This window comes from Danaus plexippus, chromosome 20 (genome assembly GCF_018135715.1).
Source record: "Danaus plexippus chromosome 20, MEX_DaPlex, whole genome shotgun sequence".
Classification (NCBI taxonomy): Eukaryota; Metazoa; Arthropoda; class Insecta; order Lepidoptera; family Nymphalidae; genus Danaus; species Danaus plexippus.
In genome coordinates, this window is record NC_083550.1 from 1,446,986 (window position 1) to 1,468,869 (window position 21,884).

The 21,884-nt window shown below is 31.9% G+C and overlaps 1 protein-coding gene across 4 annotated transcripts in view; it reads right to left on the reverse strand.

The window, feature by feature from the left end:
* Positions 1-504: 504 nt before the first annotated feature.
* The window catches only part of LOC116773836 (rho GTPase-activating protein 7), a 137,091-nt gene continuing 115,711 nt past the window's right edge, over positions 505-21,884 (reverse strand). For 3 of the 4 annotated variants that reach the window (XM_032666355.2, XM_061523702.1, XM_032666357.2), the window contains exons 3-20: positions 19,319-19,467; positions 13,821-13,934; positions 13,566-13,708; positions 10,152-10,758; positions 9,504-9,646; positions 8,506-8,646; positions 8,217-8,326; positions 7,962-8,129; positions 7,567-7,679; positions 7,116-7,368; positions 6,684-6,787; positions 6,208-6,335; positions 5,405-5,564; positions 5,030-5,124; positions 4,099-4,236; positions 3,630-3,770; positions 2,897-3,073; positions 505-2,429 (exon numbers count right to left, since the gene is read on the reverse strand). In XM_032666355.2, coding sequence (XP_032522246.1) covers positions 2,315-2,429; positions 2,897-3,073; positions 3,630-3,770; positions 4,099-4,236; positions 5,030-5,124; positions 5,405-5,564; positions 6,208-6,335; positions 6,684-6,787; positions 7,116-7,368; positions 7,567-7,679; positions 7,962-8,129; positions 8,217-8,326; positions 8,506-8,646; positions 9,504-9,646; positions 10,152-10,758; positions 13,566-13,708; positions 13,821-13,934; positions 19,319-19,467 — 2,999 coding nt within the window. In that variant the 3' untranslated portion in view covers positions 505-2,314. Of the gene's footprint in view, positions 2,430-2,896; positions 3,074-3,629; positions 3,771-4,098; positions 4,237-4,500; positions 4,908-5,029; positions 5,125-5,404; positions 5,565-6,207; positions 6,336-6,683; positions 6,788-7,115; positions 7,369-7,566; positions 7,680-7,961; positions 8,130-8,216; positions 8,327-8,505; positions 8,647-9,503; positions 9,647-10,151; positions 10,759-13,565; positions 13,709-13,820; positions 13,935-19,318; positions 19,468-21,884 lie in introns of those variants that run through there. The other variant, XM_061523703.1, reaches the window with a different exon arrangement.

Consider the following 21,884-nt stretch of genomic DNA (forward strand, 5'->3'; position numbering starts at 1 on the left):
AATTACTGAAGGTTACTGGCTGTATTCAGAAAAGTTGGAGTTGGAGTGAACAGATCTCATTTGGCGGTTAAAAAATACCCTTTGTTTTTGATGGCGATAAAATATTAAACCATTGGGCCTGCCATAGCTAGAATGCTTACAAAAAAGCTATTATGGTAGACTCTATCAAAAGTATTCATATCATCAAGTGAAATGCTAGATATTCATAGTACAGCTATAAAATTGAAGTCTATTATATAAGGGTGACATTAGGAAATAAAAAAAGATAGAAATACCTATGGATTACAGTTTTGAAAAACAAATGCATGAGTAAATAGCTGTATAAATTTGAAACTGGATTTTGTAACCAAAGAGGATATATTTGAGACCAAAGTGGCTAGTATGACAAAACACCAATTTCATCTGTAAGAATTTGGTATTAGTATATTGTGTAGGCCAAGTTTTTAAATAAATTTCTCAAATATTTTAGGAAACATTTAAAAAGGAAAAATAAAACATGGTATATTTATAATGGTCCATATAATTCATAAAGAATAAATCACAATGCATTAGTTTATTTTACATAAGGTAATTTACATAATAACATACAAGGAGTATTTATTGGTAAACATCAAAATGACGGAATATAATTTTAATCGGGTGCACTAAACATTTACATTGAGAGTTTAAAAGTATTGCATTTATTATCAAAATAGTATTTTTTTCATAATTCCTAACAACATTTAATTTGCAAAAATTTGCAACAACAATAATATAAATTAGTTATATACTAAACAATTTAAGTTCTTTTATATTTTTTAATCAAATTATTTTTATTATTAGTTGAAAAGGGCTTTTAGCAAATACAGGTTTCTATATAAACTTTCTCAAAGCATATTTTATTAATAAAGACTTTAAATATTTTAAAATATGAACATTCACAGAACCTCTTTTTCCAATACTCCACTGACTATATTAGACCTCCTTACATGCCAATATCTTTTTAATCTACAACATTGATTTCTCTTAGTGTTCAATAATATAATGCACAAATTTGAAATAACTAAATATTAAATAGTTATAGATTTAGTATAATATATTATGTAAATGGTGTACTATGAATAAGAGAAGAAATAAATACAATTTCACTTATTACAACAACTGCACCAAAGCATTATTAAATTGTGATTTCACAGGTAACTAGCAACACATAAATTATTTGAGATTTACGTAAAATATCATTGCTTATAATTATTTACAAAGATTGTGATATTTGGCTCCATATTATTTCTTCCAGAATTGGAAATACAATTATTTTGTATGAGTGTTTCAAACTGCATTTTATTTTAAACTGAATACTTTGGAACTCTGGTTAGGCTGCGTTAGGCAAAAATGAGTTCTCATCCACGAATAACCTTGCATCATGAAACACGTCATACAACTTATAAATAGATCATAAAATTGTGATGATTATACTTATCCCTTATTTACAGTCAGACTTCTTACAATTAAAACTTTATATAACTTTTAACACGGAATTATACGTCAATAATTATAATTTTCACATAAACGCCAACTTTGACGGTAAGTACACAGAGTATATATGGATAAACTTTTATTTACATATTGTAATACTGTGTCCTGAACACAGGGCAGGTACAGACAAAAGTGTTATTTAATTTAATAATGAATATAATAATATGACTAGTGATATGTTATGATAACTTTACATAGGTCTTGGTAATATTTCAAATCTACAAACATTGAGATTACTACTCACAATTTTGAATAATATATCAATAAATCTACAGTAAGACATTCACTATGCACCATGGGGAATCTATAATCACGAATTTTGTATATTATATACATTTTTTTTTAACCTAAAACACTAAATAATATGCGTAATGCAGTCAGGCTTTTTGGTAGGTCCCTTGTGGGCGAATAGGTAAGGACACATTTCACCATTACAACAGTGCATTGAAAGCTTCCTTTTTTTTAATTTAATTTCATTTTCACAATTGCATTGTGCTTTTTTTATTTAGCATCTGTTGATGGTTAAATGTTTTTCTTATAATACAAAAAAAAATAAAAAATTATAACATGAATGTTGGAGGTAGGTAAAAATTACTAATAAGTAATGAAATCAAAAATATTATGCCTATTTCATATCTAGCAAGTAATATTTGAGATTTTTATTTTTAAATACCACATTTGGTGTACAACACAGACGATATCCACAGAATTATTATTATGGAAGCCATACAAGCTTCGTTCAGGTAGAGTTAAACTTAAGTCTGTCCCAGTTGGATGAGACTTAAGTGGAATGTTTGGATCATACATTCGATTCGGGTCCTTCTGTGTTATGCTTGAAGGAGGCTCGAATCCTGGCCAGGTACAATGCACAGATATGACCATAGCATTTGTTGTACCATTCCGGAGTACGTCCCCTGGAAATAATAACAGATAATTAATAAAATCATGTATATACAAATATACACACTAACATATACTAAGATGAATATAGGTGCAAAAATACACTTCCGCTGTAGTATACAACATAATGTATATGTTTCATAAGGGTGAAAATTTTAATATTTTGTAAAGGTGTTGATATCACATAAGATTAAAATTTAAATAAAAAATGTTTATCTAATTTTTTATAAAAAAAAAAGATTATTAATTTCTATCGAAATAGAAAAAAAAAAAATAAACATTTAAACATATACAATGCATAGACAACATTGCTCTTGTCTTTACGACGAAAGTGACGTGAGCAATCTATCCACTACGGCTGGGATAGTGCGTTCACATTCTAAGAATATATTTTTGTTTACCATCAGGTGGGATTATTTTGCTCCACTTTTCACTTAAAAAGAGCCCTAGTAATAGTAATCATCTCTTAGAAAGCACTTACATAGTATCGACCCTGGCGAGATGTACAAGTCTACTGCGCCCTTTACCCGCAGGCTGTGCGAGGTATCTCGACGCCAGAACGACGCCCCGGGCTCCATCGGACGCCGCCCCGTGAGCTACCGACGTCTCCGCCACCGCGCACCAACCGCCGCCGCCGCTGCCACCCTGCTGCCAAGATCTAGGAAGCAATAACCGTTACTATATAATATTTATCGAATTTAAATTATATATATAACGAGATCTAAGATTTTCGCGAGTATTCATTGAAATCAAACTTATATGTACGACGAGTTTTAATTTTTTTTAACAACAACATATTTGTGTTTTCTGGGTCTGGAAGTGATGTCGTCATTTCCGGTTTGAAGCAGCGCTGGGCCGAAGAAAATTCTTTTGAAGAGTTTCTAATCTGATGTAGAATATTAAATATTTATACAACCAACTATCAGTAGAAGTTGTTTGTATAATTTAATTTTTTTTGACATGCAAGTAAATACAATATAAAGTTACATTGTGTTCAATGTAACGTGTGTTCATGAGTTGATGTTTTTAAGGAGCGTGTTAGGTTTGGGAAAATGAGTAGATATGAATTTGCGGGGCGAATGATACTCTTTTATGTGATTAATCGGGCACGAGATATTGTATTGTCTGTCAACTTGCAAAAAAAAATGTTTGATTTCGTCCGAAACTGGCATTATATTGTGGATAGATATTGTTTTGGTTACTTTAATACTTACCGTAGCACACAATAGTCCCTATGAGGCAAGTTGAAGCTGGATGCTGTGATGTATTGAAAGACTTCTGCGTTAGGTCCCAACTTTTCAGCCACGCGCCACTTTACAAGGGAATCGTCCCAAATATGCCTCTCGCGGAGTATCCTGGAATTAAATAATAAAAGAATATTATTTTCACACACTTTCACATCAAAAAACTAATACAGTATTTTAAACCAATTTAAACTAGGTATATGTTAATTTAAAAATTCTGCCTCCATATTATATTATTTAGACAATAAACTGCATTAAATCCCAACATTCATAAAACAGTCGATTCATGTTCAAACTTCTTTTTAAAATGTTAAAAGATAGACAATTTTATTGACTAATATTAAATGTACTCTGTATCTAGTTTTTCCGTAAAAAAAACCACACGAATAACAGCTCTGCCTGCGTGTACTGGTAATTAAATGCGTGATCAAACACGAACCTTTGCATCACCTCCTGCGGCGGTGCTTCCACGTCGGTGGTCGCCCTCCACAACCTCAACGGATGTCCGTCTCCCACTTTCTTGCAGCACAGCTCAACGTGAGGCGCCGCTCCCGACACTGACATCCAGCCGCGCGTTCTGGAAGACGCAGGTCTTATATCAAATACAATCGAGAAGAATTTTTGTTCTTAAATTTGCTCCTTCTCTGGCGATCCGAATAAATAATTTGTTATAGCGTTTTCGTGTTGCCGCGAATGTATGCAATTCTTATTGTAGCAGAGATATTGTGTTATTGCCGACTAAGTATGGACATTTTTATACACTTTGTAATATATGTTCATTATTATTTTTTATATTAAATTGTAAATTAAGTGCCTTTTTTCTCATTGAGAATTACACGTAAAAACGCATTTAAGTTATTTCAGCCTAAACGTTATTCTTGTTCAGTATAAAAGTTTTGTGGTTAAGAAACTTGTAACAAGTAAATATTATGATTGTTTATTATCTTAATGTTAATTGTATTAACTAAGATTTTAACAGCTAATCATCTAATTGAATGCAACCATACAACTAATTTTCTAATTCAAAACATCTAAGTGTCACCCACACGACTACAGATGGTTATGAAGTGAGATCTTATAATATCAGTTATAATCTGTTCTTTTGAATATTAAAATAATTGTAACAAAACATCTTTTGGTAGAAAGAAGGTTTGATCAAAGAACAGATTAAAGTACATCGAGAATGATAGTTCAGTGGAAATGCCTCTAACACCGATCTCTCACCTCTTTCCCGACCGGCCACAGACTCTAAAAAGGCATGAAAATTTTAGTAAAGTAATAGGACATAGGATATTATGAAGAGAAAATTGAAATTGATCTTTTGTTAGATAAATGGATAGTTTGAGATAACTTCACTATGAACCACTCACTTCTCTTTGGCTTCTTTGAGTAAAGCTTTGATGCAGGCTTGCTGAAAACCTTTCCAGTCTTGATTGAAATCCGCTCCCAACTCTTCAAGCGATACCTGAAATTGGAGAGAAATAATAAATACAAATTTTAAATCAATCAGGAATGGAGATTGATTGATTGGTGGAAATTGATTTTTAACGGAGCCATTGACGTGAGGAGGACTTATTAATTACACCTTATAACAGTAATGACAACCATTAAGCTCGAACAAAATTCTGTGAAACGTAGACGATATGGAGACAGATTAAAAAACATGTTCCTTTATATAATAAACCTATGAAACTAATCGGAGCTCTGCCGGAATACTGTCTCGATAATAAACGAACGAAACTCACCGGTACGCTCTCCTCGAAGTAATTGAACTTGCACCTGGCCAGCATATCAGCTGGTGCGAGGAACAGCTGTTTGTGCTGCGTCACCAGCAGCAGCAGGCAGGCGTGTGCTGCTCGGGACTCGCTGATCTGGCGCTGGTCAAGGGCGCTCTCTATCAGGGTTCTGGAGAAGATACCGTTTTTTATATGTAAATTTTGAAGAATTTTGTATTTTTCCATTGATATAATAATATATCTGTATTTATTTGTCTTTTTGCTTTGAAGATAAATTGTATATAGAAAATTTGTCCATTTGTATGTCCGCTTTCTGAAAATCAATGTATACGATTGTGATTGTGTTTCTGTCATTTAAAATGAATAGAGGTTTCGAACTGAATTTTTATTATACCATAAGGCCATAGTGTTTGTGTGTCATATTTTTTTAAACTATAGTTATAATTTCAAACTGGTTTCGTTATGTCACAAAAAATGGTTCATTAAAAAGTTTGTTAAGTAAATAATGGAGAAGCGTGTACTTGAAATTCTCTTAAATATTATATTTCCAATATGAAACTGTCAAAGCAATTTAATTTCGGTTTTAAATTTCATTAGAAAATCAGTAAGTGTTTGTCCGTAGTAAGAGAAAAAAGAATTAGTCATATGAAACTGGCCAATGCTTGTAATTATTAGAAAATATGTAGTGGATTGATTTATTTGAAACAAACAAGGCATAGGATACATACAAGGCATTGCTTGTTAATTGAAGCAAGTAATTATGTGTACAGAGCCTAACTACTATGAATACATAACAAATAATATCCTATTACCTATTTGAATTTCCTTCTTTGGTGCTACCAGTCTGCGGAGGCGCGTGGTGTAGTCTTAACAGCGTCGGCGCAAAACAAACGGCCAAATTTGAAGCCGTCATTTGATTCGTGGTTGAGTGTTCCGCGACCTGCAAAAATGCTGCCATTTAGAAGGATTCCTTTTAAAGAATGAACCCACAAATATGCTTCAGCGGATCATTACATAGGTATGTATTTTTATTTGTAATTTATGAATTATTTTGACTTTGTTGCCCTTTAGGGATTATTACAAACACAAAAGTAAAAAGAACGTTGACAGTTAAAAACCATTCATTGTTATTGTCAACCATTCATTCACAAAACCATTCATTCTTTTTTTATGTAACATTTTAAATCTCTTTGGTTGCTAACTCAGTAAATCGTGTGATTATTGGCTGAACTAAATGTCACGTTTTTCGAAAGGAATTTACTTCTATAAAATAAGTGTAGGAAATTACCTCCGCTAAGAAAATCAGTAGAGACTGCAAGGCCTCCAGATGTTCCTCGGGTAGAAGCAGTAATGCACATTGAACGGCATCTGGCCTGAGCGGCTCCGGAACATCTGAGAAACATATAATTGATTGGTTTGACGCCGATCAAGACTTCAGGGTCTTTAACTCCAAAGTCAGGATTTCGACAACAATATATGGAATTGTAAACAAACCGTTTCAACGAATTGCATTAGGTCAGGGGTTCCCAAACTTATTTCGACCACTGCCAACTTTGAGAATAAATTATTTTTTAGCACCCCTATTTTTCACCTACTAAACATCACTATAACATATCCTACCTAAATGAAATTACAAATTATTCTCCTTTATCGCTCATAAGGCTGTATTAGGTATATATATCGGAAATAATTTGTGAAGGTTCTCCGTAAGGCAACTCACGTTGGAATATAGCGATGAAGGTTTCACTCAATTTGTTAGTCAGCAAAGCATCAGGGAGCTCTCTGAAGTACTGCTTCACCATATCCGCTACGTCATGAGCCTGGGCGCCGTCGAAGTTCAAACTAGACTGGTTTGGGTCTATGGTGTTCATGTTCTCGATGGCGAATGTTGCTGTAGTCGCTCCCGCTGACTCCACCATGGCTCTCAGTTTGGCTATTCGAGATTTTACTCCCGCCTTTCTGAATATACCCATCTGTAATAATCGTATATAATATTAACAGCTGATATGATATAACAAACTATCCATAGAATATTAATAAAATATGGGAATACAAAGATAATAAAGACAAAATATTTTAAAAATTCAAAATTATCAAATTTTTTCCAGGAGTATGACAATGTAAATTTTTTATCAAATTTGGATATATTTATGGTAGTTTATATTATGTACCTGTTCTAATGCATTGTTTTTCAGCCAATTAAGAGCGCATTGAATCGGTTTTGGCAAAGAGTGACCCGTCCTCTGTAGAGATACTGTCAGAGGTACGCCGAAAACTGTCTTATCTGAAATGTAATGTTACGAAATCATATTTACATGTAGTTTGGATAAAGTAACAGCATTGACACTTCAAAGAACATCAGGACGTCAAAAAAGTATTTTTAAAAATAAAATATTCAATATACATAAATTAAATACAATTTTAAAATAATGTATCCTTTCCACTAGCCTTATTTTTATTCTAATCTCAATATAGTGTAATTTTTTTTATTTAAATTGGAAGAAATAACGAAAAAACATCAAAGGTAATGCACCTACAAGTGCGTTCAGTGTAACTTAAGAAATACCTTTGTAATCTGGCGTCTTGATCTTTCTTATAAGTTTAGGTAGCTCCCAATTCCAACCGGATTTATGCGACGGACAATATCTTTCCATACAAGCTGTCAGCCGCAGTAACGCTAGCTTCCTCAGTATATGCAGCTGACCACACGACAGTGACGACATCGGACGTGACACTTAATTAAAATACAGGTTGATTTAATTATAATACAAATATAATTAATAATTTTGGACGTCACGAAAACATGTTTCATAAAACTTACAGTAAGTTTCAGGATTCTTTTGGTTGGGGGCAGGCTGCAGAGTATTATTTGCTTTGGGGCCGCCGTTAAGTACGTTCGTCCTGAACGAGTACCATCTTTGTATATTGCTTCTGGAAAAAAATAAGCCTTTTCTTACACCCCAGAAAAAGATTCTAGTTCTTATAACGAAATTCTTATCATAATAAACTAACGTGTAATGAAGATTTGTCTTGTTGAATTAAGTTAAACAAATATCGTTCTTATCATAAGGTATTAGAGTGGATAATTATAACGTAGTATTCAGTCTTACTTCTTTGTCTTTATATCCAGGCTGTCATCATCGTCATCGTGGTCACCATCATGCGACCTTGACCCCGCTGAGTTCGGACTACTGTCCAATTCGGAGCTTCTCGATGCTGATTTTTCCCTTTTGAGACTTCTATCACGAAATCTGTTAAAGAGTCATTCAATTTACCAAATTCTTATTAACTGTAGCTCCGTTACTTGTAGAGAAGAAATGTTCACTGTTCAACCATTTTAAAATAACATTATAAAAGTTCTATAGCAATTTTCCTTAAACATTGCGGTTAGATTACAAAAACGGACAAGTTCAATGACATGATTCATGGCAGAAGTCAGAAGAGCTAGCATTAGCATACGAATAAGTTATACTCATTGTACAGTACTTTAGTAATGGTCTGAGGCAATTAGTCTGCGGTAATGGCTCCGAGCAATCTTTAGACGTGCTACTTGTTTTGTACTTCTATTTGTTACAATTTATTAATGTCCGTACTATGTTAGGAAAGTTTCATTGTTTTTAAATAGTAATATAATATTGGTGTGTACTTTCCCTTATTTGGCTGAACGACGTGACTTTTTATTTGTTCAATATGGTTTTGTATTGACTTCTTTCATTATTACTACTAATATTATAAAAGCGATAGTAACTCTATCTGTCTATCTGTCTGCTAAGTTTTCACGCCAAAACCACTGAACTGATTTTGATAAATTTTGGTATAGAGATAGATGGAACCTTGAAGAAGTACATAGGTTATCTTTTATGACGATTCCAATCTTAAAACTACACAGGTAGAACCATGAAGTGCAATACCCGTTTAGTGATCATAGTGTTATCTTTTTAACTTTTATCCCCATCCCAATCCCAGTCCCGAATCCGATCCCGATCCCGAAACTTCACGGGTGGAACCTTGAAGTGCAGTTCAGTGCCCGTAATGGCAGAGAACAAATCTTATTACCATGCGGACGGAGTTGTGGGCAAAAACTAATATTTTACATAAATTAACTCACTTTGGTGTGTCCTTTCCCAAGTTCAATGAACTCGTCCGTATTGCCTGGCGTCTATGAGCTGTATGTGCTGGTGATTTTTGGACCTCTCGAAGTACTTCTGGATCTGGCTTCAGTTCAACTGGTGATGGAGGTTCAACATAAACCTAAAAAACATATTGGTTTTGACACACTCCTCATTTTATGTTATGCACATCATTATTTTTAGTCACATATGTATGACTAAGGAATATTTAATGTAGACTAATCTCTATTGACGCTTTTAGTTAGTTTAGCTTATACACAAGTTTAATTGAACGTTATTATAGAATAGAATATTCTTTAGATTACACCATCCAAAGTAAAATAAAAAAAGGTGTCACAGAAGTAGATACTGCAGTTCAAAAGGCGATCTTATCGCTTATGAGCTATTTTTTCCCGGTTGCCTTTTGGATAAAGAACATATTAAAGATGAAAGTGGGTTGAGGTGGATATAAAAATTTATGTTTAGAGTATATACAAATACAGATAAACGTGAATATTACTATATAGAAATTAACACGAACAAACATAATACCATAGTGATTTATCCGAAGATATAATAACCAAGAAATGTGTTTGGTGATATTATCCTTACATAATAAAATAACTCAATAACAGACACGAACTCACCTCAGTATTTTGATGAGTGTTATGCTCTTTATAGTAATTGTGCCTCCAACTAGCCGGCTGGCATTCGGAATCGCTCAAGGCGCTCGAATCGTCACTTTTAAGTCCTCTATGAAAGATTCGTTTGGCCCTTCCCAGTTTTGACTTAGAACTTTTATTGCTTGATCCCATACTGTTATCAGAGGCATAACTGGAACTGTCGTCACCAAAAGGGGCGTGTAACACGAAGGATTGTTCAAGGGGAGCGATGGGAGATGGTGGCATTATCGTCATGGGGGAAGGGGGTTGCGTACGGATAGCTGGTGCATGGACTGGCGAACTGTGGAAGTCCGGGAAGGGAAAGGCTGTTGGAGTAGTGGGCGTCATATCTATGTAATTCAAATCAGCATATTTGTCCTGATTGACGTCCAGAAAGTGTGGCGATGAAACTATAACTTCCGTTCTGTTTTGCCGTTTCCTTCTTCTCGTTTTCAGCGACTCGACCCTCCTTAATAACGCCTTGGCCCCGTCCCGTAATCTTTCGGACCCAGTTCGCCTGAACCTGGTTCCAGTGTCCTCTTCATCTTCTTTATCACTTGGTAACTGCATATGGTGTCCGGGTACTGTCAGACTAAAACAAAGAATTTCCATGTGATAGTAATGGTAGTACAAAAATCAAATCCAGTTAAAACGATGGTGTTTTATTAAATTACGGTAAAAGTGTTTAACATACCAAACCGCTTTACATAACGACATATCGTGAACATCAAAATTGAGGCAATTAATGACAATTTACATACCAAACTAAATGGATTTACGAAAGGCGATTTACACAGATTAAATTAATTTCGGACATAATGGCCTCCGATGTCCATGTCTAGCGTTGATTAAAGGTTTGTTTGGTATTGAACAAATTCTATTAATAGCATATAAATTTATAACATTTGAAACATAATTAAGATATTTAATAATTTAATGGATTTGTATATTAAAGTCAGCCAACATTTGATAATGTGTAATTATAATTTTCTCTTTGCTTTAATAAGGTCGATTATAATCATTAGCGACGATGAAAATTCTTGGTTAGATATTAAATATCATAAATTACTGACATTATAATAGTTAGATGAGTTTAGCTTACGGGCTTAAAACAGTCTCAAGCCTCGAGTCTAACGTACTTTTAAAGTTATGCGAAACTTTTTAAGGGTTAAGCGTTGTTAAGTCAAGTTTGAGTTTGCGACATAACTTGATTACTCTATAGTATTAAGAATAGCTCAGATATTTTCAAATTATTTGTTTCTTTCAACATCATTAATGTAATGACCTCACTATAAAACCAAGTAAAATTCAAAGGGCCGGTAATCACCTTATTGTAATTATAGTGTAAATTTTTCAAATCATGTCTCAATCATCGTTATAATCGCCGTCAATTGACACACGAGATTAAGTAATTAAAAACTATCTCCAAAATGATATGCTAATCAAAACATTGTTGAACGCGCTAACGTCTACCCACACATGCATAAAGAAGTACTGATAACGCTCCATGTCACTTAACACAGCTATTAATTTGGCATTCATTCGTTCCGGTCTATAAAACTTGATCACCTTTATTTATGTTGGAATTAAAGTAATCTACCTTATAGTGACACACTTAGAATTTTATATATGTATATATAAAATAGATTTCTTTTTACAATTTTTATTGTGCTTGGGTAAAATGGGCAGGTAGTATGAAGAAAAGGGGAAGGAGCTGTTAGATTGGGGGAGAAAAATTAAATTTTTCTCTTTTATTGCTCATCAAAATCAGATTCATAACTACAGCACTGTATTGAGAAGCCGTAACCAGTTCTTATAGAAGGTTTACAAATTGACTATTGATCGACTACAATGTTTAGACCCTGTGTTATATGGACACCTATTAGATAAACGGGAATAAATTATAGCACCGGCTTTGCTTTCTACTGTTTGAACATTTATTTTAAAAGCACCTTAAACAGAAGTGTATTACTTTGTTAAGATTTCAATACACTAGCTAGAAATCATCGAATCTGCTACCAGCAATAGGGCCAATATCACTAACCTATGATTATCGCATGTAGCTATCCGAAATGGAATCGTGATAGGTGAAGGGCTTAGACGTTAAACTGTAAGTAGAATAAATAGCCAGAAGGCTTAATTATAGCTATTGTGTCTGCAACTGACAGGGGAATAATCGATATGACATGTGACTACCGCTGTAATATATTCAGAAGATGCGACAACAGTTGTTCTGTACAAATTAACGTTTCTATTAACTAGTCTTTATATTGGTCGCTTTAAGTAAACACATTATCATCTTTTGGAAATATATTTCATATTGCTACCATATAATATCTAAACTTATATATGGTTTAAATTCTTATTACAATGACGAGCTCTAATTTGTATAATAAATGTTGTATGTGAGCAAAAAAATAAATAGAAGTGCCAATGTGGCAAAACTCAAAACAAATAACGCATTCATCAACGCATCGGTTCAATACTATTACACAATAGATTTTAAACGAACCACCAATTAACCTATCAATTACAAATCAATAAAAAAGACACATAGTGTTACTTTCAAGAAGAATGACCTCTATACTATTCAAACTAGCAAACCGGGGTCCATTAATTTTGACAGACGTTCACAATTATAACACTAAGACGTTGCTGGTAGCGACAGCAAGAAACTGACAGCTTACGAAGTGTTCTCAGATAATAATTGACAATGACCAACCGATTTCGGCTGAGCTGTACGGTTAGCAAACAATTAACAGTGCACAATAATTGGGAAAGGAATTGATCAGTTTTTGAGGCTTTCGCGTCTATCGAAAGTTTTTACACTGATAAATAAATTTGCGTTTGTAAGCCTGTATGCAATTTTCGTTTTTTAGTTGAAAGTTTAACTATTCAAATAGATTTTAAGATAAGTGCTTGTGAAAACGTCTTGATGCTGTGTTAAAAGCTATTTTGTTTTATTTGTTAAGCGTGATCTGAAACAGTAAGTCCGCTCGATTATATACACGAGAACAATTCATTCATGTCAATTCACGACAGACCTTTAACAATAATTTGCGGGTGCGTGAAGGGTCAAATTATTGTGGTCTTTTAAAAAAAGAGGCGCCTTTGTATCTAACATTTCAATCAGTTGCGCAACCAAGGGCCAATTACCTTTGGGTACAGTTACCTCATTAACATGATGGTTCCAATGATTACGGGTACTGTCAGGGTTACTTATAAATTTATTTTTTGTTTTTCTTGATGGACCAACGCCTCATAAATGCGTATGGTTCGATTTCATAGTGTGACTGAAGGTTTAATCGTAACGTTTCATTAGTTGTGTGTATGAAAGCAGTTCGTTTTATTGAATTTGAAATAAAGTTTATATGTATTAGAAGCTCGTCTCCAACTTACAGATCTGGTTCTACGTCTGTGTAATGTCCGTCCGCGTCAACCAGACCAACCCTGATGGTTGGTAGAGTTTCATCCTCATCATCTTCCACTTCACCTCTTGCCTCTCTTGCCTCTCGTTCTGCTAGCGCTCTGGCTGCTATCACCTAAAATACAACTCGTGAAACTGAATAAAGTCACAGGGCATGTAAAAGTATTATTAAAACTAGAAATTTGTGGTATTAAAAAAATTAATGGAGTACTGGTAATAACACTGACCTGTAATCTCCTTTGTGCTTGAGGCGTAATTTCCACGACCCGGGACCATCTTCGAGATTTTCTCTCGTATTGCCATTTATCGCTTAATGCGCATTGTTCGTCGTCAGAGTCGTTCTAAAACAATAAATGCTTATCATAAATAAACGTCACGTCATAAAGCTATGTATTAATATTCTGCTTTTCGTTTTATAATTAAAATGAATAGGATGATATTTCTTGTATTGGCAATAAAAAGAAAACAACTATAAATGACATAAAAATTTTAATTGTAATTTTCTAGTTTTAAAGACATTTTAATATTTTTCGCAATATTCGAAACGAATGTCAAGCAGTCGTCTGGGTTTGACCGCCTCATAGTTGGGAAATTCTTTTAGAATTCCTAAGCTTCTACCGTAAAATTGCTATACCTTATATCTAAATAGCTTTGTAAAATTTCTACTGAGTCACATAAATTTAATGCTTAAATTATAGTAACAACGAGAATAACTTTTCTATAAAATCAGCGTAAATTCGGCTACTTCCAAGTAGACGAGTTATAAATTTTTAACGTCATCCATTTTAAGTGTTTGGCAGCGGATATAAGGTCGATAGACTAATAAAACTGAATGCACCATAATATATGAAGTACAATCTAGTCTAGACGGACGTCTGAGAGAACATAATGAAATCAAAAATATAAGCAAAATAGAATTTTATATCAACAATAAACAATCACAGAAGCGAACATAAGATTCTTAATTCAAAATTAAATACATTTAGATGTGCTTGTATTTTGAAATCTATCTTTTTATAATTAGAATCACAATCTATTCATACCTTTAATAGTGAATCTAAATCAAATGAACAAACATAAATCATTCATTCCTGACAGTATGAGTACATGGCGGATTGCTTCTGAATCACCTTGTTAACACAATCCGATTATACCTTTGTCTCGATTTAGGATTAACACGATCGATACATAAATTGATTATGACTTTCGATTAAGCGAAATCGGATTTTATTGATGACATGTGTAATGAATGACAGGGCGCCATTGATGTGACATAAATAACGTTTTTCATTTTAACCAATAAAATATATATTTTTACCGTTGCTTGGTAAATTAAATATGATTCTTCATATATGCTTAACAAATTTAAGTTATTTTTTCTCTTAACCGTGTGTAGGAATATTAGATTATTCTTTGTCTATTAATATGTATAGTCTTTGGTATGTCAAATTACATGTATTTCTGATAAACATTTGTGTTTGCATCTTGTAGGTAAATGTGTAATAATATAAAAATTGTTATTTCAGTATAAAATGAAAATAATTGCATTTATTTATAACAAGAGTCGTCGGACCTGTAATTAATTCTCAGAGAAATTAAATGCATTTCTTGAAATTAGTGTCTTAATTAATGCCGAGTACTTCGTCTAACATTTTCTTTGTGGCGTTTTTTAAATTTCTTCCGAGATATTGGTTAAGAAAAGAAAGAAGAATTGAATTAATTGGACAAATTTTACTGCACGCGACGTCACAATTCTTATTATTTAATGAATTATGAATTCTTAATTTAAAATATTTAATTTTATATAAAAAATGTTAATTTTTTTAAATATAAATTAGTCACACAAAGTCAGTTTCTGTTTTTAATATTTCAATATAACACTCGTTAATTCAATCGTGGTCTGTGTGAAGACTGTCAAAACCTTGTTAGCCTGACAATAAATAGTGACGTACGGATTAAACGTATTGGATTTAAAAGAGCTTGAGGTGCAATTTGTTAGAATGACGTGACTATATCAATGAATAGAGGATATTCGTTAACGAAAGTTATTTCATACAATTATGAGAAACAGTTTCGGTACAGAAGGCCTAACATTTACGGGAACATGCACACGAATAGACAAAAATGCATTCAGTTTTTATGTAACCATCTTTTTTGTTGAGGTTTTAATTTGCCTATATGTTATGTAATTAAATATTTATCGAATGTTGAATTTATGAGTTGTGAGTTGGTGTTTTAAGATTATTCAGTTTGAAAAGGGCTATCTCGACTAAGTGAGCCGTATTTATATTTAATGTTTACTCAGAACCTCTCATACCTCTTTTTATCTTAGCAACAAAGTAACCTAGGGGAGTTGTACAATTATGAACCTGAACAGGCAGTTTGAACTATTATTCACGGCATAATAACGTATAGTGTATTTTTAAATAAAACCAAAGTATTTTTCAAGCGACGTCACAAAGCTAATGAGGACGCAAACTTCATACAAATTCGTTGAGATGTTATTGCGAAATTTTCATTTTTATTCAATACGAGTTTATTTTTTTTCCAAGTTCAATTTCTTATTACGAAGAATGACGCGCTTCTTATGTAATAGTAATAATTCCGAACCTTATAAGATTAAAGGATCAGGCAGGCCGTCTCAGTCAGTTTAAACGACACTGTTCATTAAGGCTATATAATTTTATCGAAAAAAATTACTAAATAATAAAGAAATTTTCTTAAATTCATGTCTTAAAACGGACCTATTTTATTTTTTGCAAAAAACTGTTAGCTATGACTATTATACATAACTCTACAATATAAGATCGTTTATCATTAAATAAGTTTTAATTAGCTTAAAGACAAAGCATTTATAAACCTTAAACTAATTTTCTTTGATTAAATAATTTTTTAATTGCCTCTAGTGTCGGATTAACTCGATGTGTAAGAGTGGCTAACAAACACATATGTACAAACTTGCACATTCATAACAGTTGTGAGATTTAATATAAAAGTATTGCAGTAATAAAAGACAATGTCATTTCCTATAACACATAATGTCTTAATTATTATGTTCTCTATATATCATTGTTTAACTTTAGGTTTTTCTATAACACTAACGTATCATGGTCTATGCTATAAAAACAATGATCACAAGTCTAGAGCTTAGAGAACAAAGCGCACGATAAAACTAAAAGGGTTATACCCTTTTACGCGCTATTCAATTTCGTATTACACTGAATGGATATACATTACCATTTTATTACACCAACCCTGGATAACGTATGTGTCTAACGAGTATTATATGTATAATAAAATACAAATAAGATAAAGACAAATAAGATGAATATGTTAAACGTCATATTTAAAAAAAAAAATCATCACAAAATACTTTGACTGTCAAACAAATATAATTTAGCTGTATTAACTATTATTTCAACTCAATGACATTTGTTTAACTAATTTAATATTACACATATTATATAATATTATAAATAAATGCATTGCATTCTAAATTTTATTTATATTTCATATAAATAAATAAATAAATTCATTGCATTATACAAGTTTAAACATCGCATGTAATTACGTCTTATAAGGAACATTAATTTAAAAAACATCATGCAATTTGTATCACACTCCGATATGAAAAAAAAATAAAAAAATATTCCTACAGAATATTAAATTTTGTATATAAATGAGTTATGCCATGAAAAAGCTTTTTGGGATCTGATTCAATTTATTCCGTTTTAAGCAAAACGTGTGAAATGTATTAAAAATTGATTTTTTTAAACATTATGTTGACATGTAAATGTAATATTTTTTTTACTCTATAAACATTATTTGCTTTTTAAGGTGTTACAAATTGTCGAAAGAGCTCGCGTGTAATAATATAAGCGAATTATCGATCCTAAGGCGTACGCGGCATTGGAGTTTAGATAAAAATATTTTACTGGCAACATTCAGTAAACCGACCTCATTTTTAAATTTAAATACGAATATAATAGTCGTCTACCAAGAAATTTGTCGACCAAAATACAATATAGTGTTTATTGCATATATGCGATATTCATTTAACAAGATTTCCTAATACATGAAAACTGATATATATTTTAAGTGTAAATATTTATGTGTTAATTACATCAACACATAAATATAATAAAGCCTCTAAGCTCAGGGTTCATTTCCCTTGACCTTGTTTTTGTTTCATTAGTTTTAAATTATTATAAATTATCAGAATATTACTACAATATATTCTTAAGAGTTTTTTTGCAACACATCACTGTTTTTATATATTTAATATGTTGAATAAATTAAGTATGTATTTATTAAAGACATTTAACATCAGTCGTAGTATGAATCGATCATCTTCAGAAAATACGCCATAAATTTCCTTCCTATAAACGGAAATCGACAATTTTAAGGGCGGATACACAATGTAATGTAATTCATATAACTCAATCAGGGGAAATAATTGCATTATGAAACATTGCCATTCTAATAGATTCAAACAAGGGCTATATTACATTGTTGTCTGGGCTTCATGTGATTTTAATCTTACTAAATTACTTGATCTAGACAAAAAGTATTCCATACAACAAACACAACTTTGGTATTATGAAAGAAATAAGAAATATAAAAGAAATTTATAAAGATTATTAATTTACATAAAATATATAACCGTTCTTGCATGCATTTGACAAATGTCGCATCAAATGAGAATAAACAAGCGTCTTTGTAACAATAAATATGACTTACGATTAAAAAATTACCTCATCAATGTATAGAAGCGTGTTTTATACAAAATAAAGAATCGTAAAGTTGAAATCAAAATCCCTTTCTCGTTAGGAAGCGGTAAAACACGGTTTTTATGACACCGCATATTATAACTAAAGAATAATAAACATAAAAACAAGATGAAAGTTAACTTTGACAAACCATTCGAAGCGTGGACGCGGTCATAAAAAGTTCGTTTAAGTGTAAGTAAATGAACATTATGCAAATGTTAGAATCGAAACCGAAAGTTACGTCGTTTTCATCTCGAAACAACATCAGTTTCACTTGGACTTATGTCGCTTGACCGTCGGGACAGTACTTGTATAAAAAATTGATTAGTATTATTAAAATACGTTCGAAATAAAATAGGATGATAGAATTACAAAACTCATACAACACTCTCCATTCGATGAGATTGAAACATAATTGAGATTTCTGTAAATATTGAACAGACGAGGAAATCAATTTCTATCAATTGTTAGAAAGTTTTTCAATCAAAACAGTTAGATTACAGCCGGCCATATCTGTTGAGATTGTGTGAGCTTACAACACCACCGCAGAGTGTAGTTCTTTCACAACTTTCCTTAGTTTATATGAGTTGGAATTATATAAGACGTTTTCCACGGTGAAATTTGTTTTAAAATAATACAAATGGTGTTTCTGGAGAACTAAAAGTTATACTCAAAGCCGTATGGGTGACTGTAATTTAAACAGTAGGTATACAGAATTCAATTCACATTTAATTCTTTTCAAATAATGAATTAAAATGCTAGATTTTCGAAATTTCTGGTTAATAAAAGGATTAACAAATTATTAATATAGTTAAAATATATTTTTAGTTTGTTAAAACAACAAACAAAATATTGTTATTTGACAATATCCTAATGGAAATTGGAATCTCATTCCAAGCCAAGTGACGGAAGTTGTATCTGAACAATCTAACCAGATCATATACTGCTGTACTAACCGATCTCTTCTGATGATGATGATGCTCTAACTTCATGGTGGCACATCTGTTGAGGGCGGTGAGTCGTCTGAACAATGACTGGAGCGAGTCCGCGTCCAAAAATGGGTGGTCGTTTTGAACTCCGGACACGTCGATTGGAAATTGCAGATCTAGAAAAATGTATATATATATAAGTAAATAAATTACCACTTCAATAGAATAATACATAGCACTTAACTTGTTTGAGTACAATTTCGAGAATAATTTTATAAAATAAATAAACATTATTCATGCAAATATATGGTACTAATTGGTAATTGGTAATTGGTAATTAGTATCGGATATGTATATATATTAAATTATAGTGATTTTTTGTTTAAGTCAAATTCATGATAAAATGAGACGATTAAGTAAATTTATGATCACATTTGTGTTTTGTTATTTCTGTACAACTTATACTATGAACCACAAACAATCAAACTTTTCCTTTGTCTTATAATGTCGATAATTTTTGATCAACGAACTTAAGAATTTCAATAGTTTCTTCAATCGAAACGTTATTGTTATTTACAAATACGACATTATATGATTATTATTATACTATTCGTTATTCTATTACTAAAAAAAATACTCTTCTGTATTACCTACAGAACTAAATTTGTATTTACTATTGAAAATAATTAATTTATTTCAATACTATTCTAGTTGTTTTAAAATAAAATTTACTTTATATATCGAAATACACTTATAAAAACTTTTTCAATGACATTATTTCGTAAACGTCGATATTGCAGACTGGGAGCAAAAGAAAAATAAGTTGAGTCAAACCTACAATAAGCTCGTATGTCCATTGTATTTTGATACACTTAAATATAACTGATCATATTAAGTTGGTAACTTCGTTGTCCTTTGTATTCCAAATACCTTCTTCAAAAACGGTCCCATTCTGCATAAGTGTCACTCAACGTCATATGATCTAAGCTCGTGACAATTTGTTGAGTACGAGGGTTTCAACCCTGTATTGTTTGTACATGTCTAAGCGCTGTAAATTACATGCCATCACATAATAAATGTGAAGTTTCCTATTGTTCGTTTAAATTTAGATTAATACGAAAAATGTGTCTATTACAATTAAAACTCATACATTATTTACGAGGGATTATCGTGTATTTTATTTAGTATTATGCTTTACTTAATATTTTATTCCCTTTAATCCCCATAGCAGATAATTATCTCCTTAATTTAAAAATGAAACTATAAAAAGGTATTATAGGATTCGAATAACAATCATTATAAAGTATTTTAGGTTTATATACTTCACTTGTATGATTTTGCCTTTACGATGACAATTATCATAATTAATTTATCAATATTTTAATTAAAACCCCATTTAAAGTACGTATCTCACGTGTATCAGGTCATTCAAAGTTCATGATTGCCTTTTATTGACTTTCCATTTGGAGGTGAAAAGCTCTAAGAGCATTTTCTTGTCGGTCTTAAGCCTTATTTCCGACTTCCTTATACTATTCTCAAGTGAAGAGCCCTAGCACTTAAGAGTTTAGTACTCCCCTTTGATAGACATTTAACGTCCAAGATTACCTTCTAATACAGTTTTAAATTTTATATTTATATTTGCACTTACAACAACAAGTCTTAAAGTTCAATATTTATCCACTAATATCTTGCGTAATATTAAGTTAATATATAATACACTAATACAACTTTGTAAATACAAGCGACAGATTTTGTAGAGCATAACGTTCTTTGTATTTCTAATCATAAAGATACACACAGATGAATTAAAAAGTAATAGATCGAGGGACTCATGCTTTATGCTCTAAAGTCTTCACAGACTCACTGTGTATTAATAAACATATGATTATTTATATTCAATAATTCTATTTCCTTGTATTTATCTCTAGGTCTGTTTCTGTATAAATTTGTATAAGATTGTATTATAGTTTTGTAACGGCATATTAAATTTAACATCTAATTTCTTCATCCCATCGTAAATTGACCTCAATGGTCTCAACAGCCATGCAATTTACCTATCTACGTAATCTGGTCTAGATAATTCAATTGCTTCAGCATTGGCTAACCCTAATTGAAGTGCTCCCACAAACGCGAAGACTGGCTCTGTTATAACGTTCGCAGTAAATTGTTTCACGGTTCTTATTTAAACAATAGAAAAAAAATATCCAATAACAAGGTTTTGCTAGCGACTAAGTTTGTCTGAACTTCGGTGTTGCCTCAGAGAGAAATATATAACTTTTATTAAAACAATATATAGGTATATATACTAATCGATCGGTAGCAATCTATAGTCTACAAAGCTAGATGCAATCCCAAGATAAATTATAGCCTATATCTTATTTGATGTTCCAAGTTATATTATTGTAAAATTTCATTAAAATCCGTCAGGCGTTTTTTTAAATAGCAACAAACATCTATATATCTTAAAAAACCTCGTCTGCCCGTGATCACGGTTGCTGCAAAGTAACCGAAACGTCGGGATTATGTAGTTTTTAAATAATAAAATCCGCGTAGTAAATCCGAATAATACTAGTTTCATTTAAATGAATACTCG